This window comes from Rhinopithecus bieti, unplaced genomic scaffold, assembly GCF_001698545.2.
Source record: "Rhinopithecus bieti isolate Rb0 unplaced genomic scaffold, ASM169854v2 scaffold_39746, whole genome shotgun sequence".
Lineage (NCBI taxonomy): Eukaryota > Metazoa > Chordata > Mammalia > Primates > Cercopithecidae > Rhinopithecus > Rhinopithecus bieti.
The window spans coordinates 1,353,953-1,359,321 of NW_016816960.1; the positions used below are offsets into that span (position 1 = coordinate 1,353,953).

The 5,369-nt window shown below is 42.8% G+C and overlaps 1 protein-coding gene across 4 annotated transcripts in view; it reads left to right on the plus strand.

Moving 5' to 3' along the window:
• The window catches only part of SETD2 (SET domain containing 2, histone lysine methyltransferase), a 154,945-nt gene that overhangs the window by 134,762 nt on the left and 14,814 nt on the right, over positions 1–5,369 (plus strand). For all 4 annotated transcript variants that reach the window (XM_017855700.1, XM_017855698.1, XM_017855697.1 and 1 more), the window contains exon 18: positions 949–1,060. In XM_017855700.1, coding sequence (XP_017711189.1) covers positions 949–1,060 — 112 coding nt within the window. The remainder of the gene's footprint in view (positions 1–948; positions 1,061–5,369) is intronic.

A 5,369-nucleotide genomic window follows, 5' to 3' on the forward strand; every position in this document is an offset into this window, starting at 1 on the left:
CAGGATGGTCTCGATCCCCTGACCTCGTGATCCGCCCGTCTCGGCCTCCCAAAGTGCTGGGATTACAGGCTTGAGCCACCACGCCCGGCCTGTTTGTTTTTTAAGATGGAGTTTCACTCTTGTTGCCCAGGCTGGAGTGCAATGGCACGATCTTGGCTCACTGCAACCTCTGCCTCCCAGGTTGAAGATATTCTACTGACTCAGCCTCCTGAGTAGCTGGGATTACAGGCGCCTGCCACCACGACTGGCTAATTTTTTGTATTTTTAGTAGAGATGGGGTTTCACCGTGTTGGCCAGGCTGGTCTCGAACTCCTGACCTCAGGTAATCCACCCGCCTCAACCTCCCAAAGTGCTGGGAGTACAGGCATGAGCCACCATGCCTGGCCTAGGGTACAAGTTTTTAACCTGTACGTATTTTTCTTGTCAGTCATTAAACTAAAGGGGCAGAACTATTAAAAAGAAAACTCTTGAAGCAAGGGATAATTTTCTCACATGGTCAAGGATTGCGAGAGGTGTTATATGATTTATTTTGCTCCAATTATATGCTAGGTACAGTCACTGTTTACCTCTTCATCTACAGAGGGGTGACATAGGCAGGGACCTATTTCTTGTACATTTTAGGCTTTGCCGAGTCTTATTTGCATGACATTAAGAGTCAGGTGAGAGACAGGATGTTCGGATTTACTGCTCTTTTTGACATCCAGTCAGTGTTGCCACATCATTGCCCACAGAAATATGGACAATGAGGAGGGGCATGTCTTTGTGCTGAAGTCATTGCTGTTAGGAAGATAGAAAAAGTTTGTCTCTAACTCATGGAGCTGACTTATTCTATGTCTTATTGTATGTTTAATGTATGTTTTAAATGTTTTATGTATGTATGAACAGTGATGTTTATGTCAGGATTCTGTTTCCTAGCCCTGACAGCATGGCTGTTTTTTCTCTTTCTAGGCAGACTCAGTGGGATCCTCCTACTTGGGAAAGTCCAGGAGATGATGCCAGCCTTGAGCATGAAGCTGAGATGGACCTGGGAACTCCAACATATGATGAAAACCCCATGAAGGTGAGTGTGGCTTACACATGTATTTCCTGATCATTTGGGAGTCTTTGTTCTGTCATTCTATAAGGCCAGTAGTCACATGGTCTTGGGATTCTTTTTTCCTTATTCTGAAAAACAAGTGAGTAACCATGCATGTATCAAGGTGTAGAGATGAAGTCAGGGGGAAAGAATGGTCTTTTTTAGACATTCAGAGACTCAGATGCATGCTAACTACTTACTCATTTGAGGGAGATAAATGGCTAAGAATTGTGAGGGGTGTTCAAAACACCCCTTACTATGATTGCTTCAGGGCCTCTCTTGTTCTCTCTCTTTGCTTTTTTTTTTTTTTTTTTTTTTTTTTAAAGGAGATGGAGTCTCACTCTGTTGCCCAGGCTGGAGTGCAGCGGCACAATCTCAGCTCACTGTAACCTCTGCCTCCTGGGTTCAAGCAATTCTCCTGCCTTAACCTCCCGAGTAGCTGGGACTACAGATGTGCACTCCATGCCTGGCTAATGTTTGTATTTTTAGTAGAGATGAGATTTCGTCATGTTGCCCAGACTGGCCTTGAACTCCTGACCTCAAGCAGTCTGGCTGCTTCAGCCTCCCAAAGTGTTGGGATTACAGGCATGAGCCACCACAGCTGACCATATGAAGTGTCTTGAATGAAATCAGATATCATATTTTTATGTTCTAAAACCTGAATAATATTTTTTTAATTTTGAAAATAATTAAGTACTTCACTGGTTAAATTATTGGGAATAGGTGGAAGAAGGAAGAGGGAAGACAAGGAGCTGGAGTGAGAAGGGATTAAAGTAGAAATGAATTCATTCTTCTGTTTATATTTTATTCACTTTTGGAGGAAATGTTTTTCTCTTTTCACATGTGTTTGGCATTTGCAAAAAGATACACACTTAAATTCAATCCATGTGAAGTCTGCTAAATTTCAAATGAATCACATAAATCACGTAGCCACTTCACTCTAGCTGTTGTGCTGTCTTGTTTCCTGAATCATTTAGGAATATGCCCAAGCCTGCTAAGCACTTGCCATTTAAATTATATGTAAGCTTAAATACAAACAAAAATCACAACTCCCATTTCCAGACTTCTGTACTGTGTTAGTTACATCTTTTGAAAAATAAACAAAGGGATTAAGAAAAGATCTGGTGCAGCAATATAGCTGAGTTCTGGGACCAAGTTTATAAAGCATGTTGGAGGCCTTACCCTTCTTGTAAGCCCAAGTTCATGGGCACCGTAACTATTAATCTCGATGCAGTCTTTGGGTCTAGTATATGCATATTAAATTATGGCCTTTCAGAACAAATGAGGAATGGGCATGAAGTTCACTGCTGCTTATTTAATGCTCAAGGAATTGCCTTTCTTATATGAAGACCTGTATTAGGAAATCCAGGTCGTCAAACTAGCCAAGCATAAAGTAGGAGCTGAGAAGTAGGAGCCAAGTAAAAGGGCAGCTTATGTGCCATGCTACATAATTAGACCTTCATTCTCTGGCTAGCTGGTGAGAAAGGGAAACCTTTAAAGTGATTTGAGCAGTGACATTTGCCTTTTACAAGGCTGTCTGCTGGAGATGGACTGGAGGGGTTTACTCTAGAGCTGGCACCTTCACAATGAGCTTATTGTAATAGTTAGGTCTACTCAGCACCCAACGGCACCAGGCACCACCTGTTAAAAACACAGACTCTCACTCCCTTTCCCAGATCTGGTAGATCAGAATCTGAAGTGATACAAGGTCCCAAGGTAATTACACATTCAAGTCTAAATAATTGGCAGTATTGTTTGTGATCGACTGTAAGAGAAGTATTATCATAAAACTTTACTATATCCAACCACCCAGAGTGAGTGTATTTGTCAGGTTATGTTTGATCTTTACTCCTCTGTTACCGTAGGTGCATGTGTGCCTGGGGAGTAGGCTGTTGGAAGTATTATATCCAAAAGGCAATGCCTGAATTATAATCCACTAGCTTGGAACTTTGGATCTCTAAATACACATTTTAAATCACACAGATCTGAACTTAATCTCACTCTTTTACATTTTGGTTATTTATCAGACATTTGAGTTCCTATTCCACACAAATGCCATGCCCAGACCTGGGGATACAAAAGCAGTATAAGGCAAGGTTATTGCTCCCAGGGGTCATAGGAAGGTAAGGTTTGAAAATGTACAGTATTATGTGGTTAAGGGGTAAACTGAGGGATTTATTTATTTTGTCGTTTGGTTTGCTTTGATTTGTTTTTAGAGGCAGGGTCTCCCTCACTCTGTAGCCCAGGCTGGAGTACAGTGGTACAAGCATAGCTTACTGTAATCTCGAACTCCCGGGCTCAAGTAATTCTTTTGTCTCAGCCTCCTGAGTAGCCAGGACTATAGGTACGTTCCACCATGCCTGGCTAATTTTTTTTTTTTTTTTTTTTTTTGAGATGGAGTCTTGCTCTGTCACCCAGCCTGGAGTGCAGTGGCCGGATCTCAGCTTACTGCAAGCTCCGCCTCCCGGGTTCCCGCCATTCTCCTGCCTCAGCCTCCCGAGTAGCTGGGACTACAGGCGCCACCACCTCGCCCGGCTAGTTTTTTGTATTTTTTAGTAGAGACGGGGTTTCACCGTGTTAGCCAGGATGGTCTCGATCTCCTGACCTCATGATCCGCCCGTCTCGGCCTCCCAAAGTGCTGGGATTACAGGCTTGAGCCACCGCGCCCAGCCTACCTGGCTAATTTTTAAAAATTATTGTAGAGACAACAAACAAGGACTTTAGAGGCCTGCAAAAGAAAATATAGTCTATCCTAGGAAGGAAAAGAGCACTAAACTAAATCTAACACTTAATTCACAATTAATTCTGATATATTGATATGTTCATGTTTGTTGGGGGAGGTACATGTATAAAAATGAAAGGGAACGGGAGATTATAAAGAGGAAACATTCCTCCTAATACTAGCTCTTAACTGCCTCGGGGGGTTATAGAGTAGTACTTCTAATGGAGATTCAAAGGTGTCAGCTTCACTCAGTTGTTAGAGAAGATTGGAGAGGCCCTTTTATTCTTTTCTGCCATTGTATGTATACATAAATAAATCCCTCCTGGGATTCAAATAATAATGAGAGTGTACAAAGAATTAAGCTGCCAAAAGTATTTCCTGTTGTGAACAAATAAAGGTAGAGATCTTTTCTCCCAAAAAGAATCATCATAGGCTAGGCATGGCAGCTCACTTTGGGAGGCCAAGGTGGCCGGATCACTTGAGCCCAGGAGTTCAAGACTAGCCTAGCCAACATGGTGAAACCTTGTGGCTCACGCCTGCATTCCCAGCACTTTGGGAGGCCCAGGCGGGTGGATCACCTGAGGTCAGGAGTTTGAGACCAGCCTGGCCCACATGGTGAAACCCTGTCTCTACTAAAAATAGAAAAATTAGCTGGGCATGGTGGCACATGCCTGAGCACATAGTAATCCCAGCTGCTTGAAAGGCTGAGGCAAGAGAGTCGCTTGAACCCCAGAGACAGGGGTTGCAGTGAGCCGAGATTGCACCACTGCATTCCAACCTGGGCAACATGAACAAGACTCTGTCTCAAAAAAAATAAAAAGAGAGAATATGATCAAACCACGACAGGGCTTGTAACTTTAGTTACTTGAGTGCAAGTGTTAAGATTTGGTCTTGGTTTTCAGTCAGAAATTCACATATAGAATCAATCAGATTAATTTCTGTATACCCAGGAGCTGAGTTCTTAGGAGATACGCACATTCCCCTAGACTTCAGACCAGCCTCTTTCTAGATTGCTTCTCCTTCAAGTCTGTCCCTGCCTACACTGGCAGTCCTGCACCACCTGCCTCCTCAGCATGGTACAAGTGGTTGCTTATAGCTCTGTCTTGCTTTTTCATCCTGGGAACATAGAAGTAACTCAACCAGAGGAAGTTATGAGGACTTTGTGAGAAAGTCCTTTAAAGCATTTGAGCTTTAAAGGATGAGGAATTTTTCAGTAAGCAAAGATAGGCTAAAAGGAAAGCTGGAGCAAAGGCAGGGAAGGAGGGGAATGTTTGGGATATGTTTGGGGAATAGCTCTGTTTACTTGTAGGAGGAACATAGGCATCATAAAACTTGTAATCCAGCATGAGGTTAGAAGGGCATTGTTGGGGATAGACCTTGGGAATTTGAAAATGTAAAAGAATATGAACCTTTGTATGGTGGGAAATCTTTGAATTTTTTTTAGTAAAATGTATCTCGAGGCTTATGTCTGTAGGCCCTAAAATTCAGAAATGATACTGTAAATAAAGGAATTGACAAGTACTTGCGCAAAGCAATTCAGTCTTTAAGGATGGCTTTCCCCCCCCCCCCCCC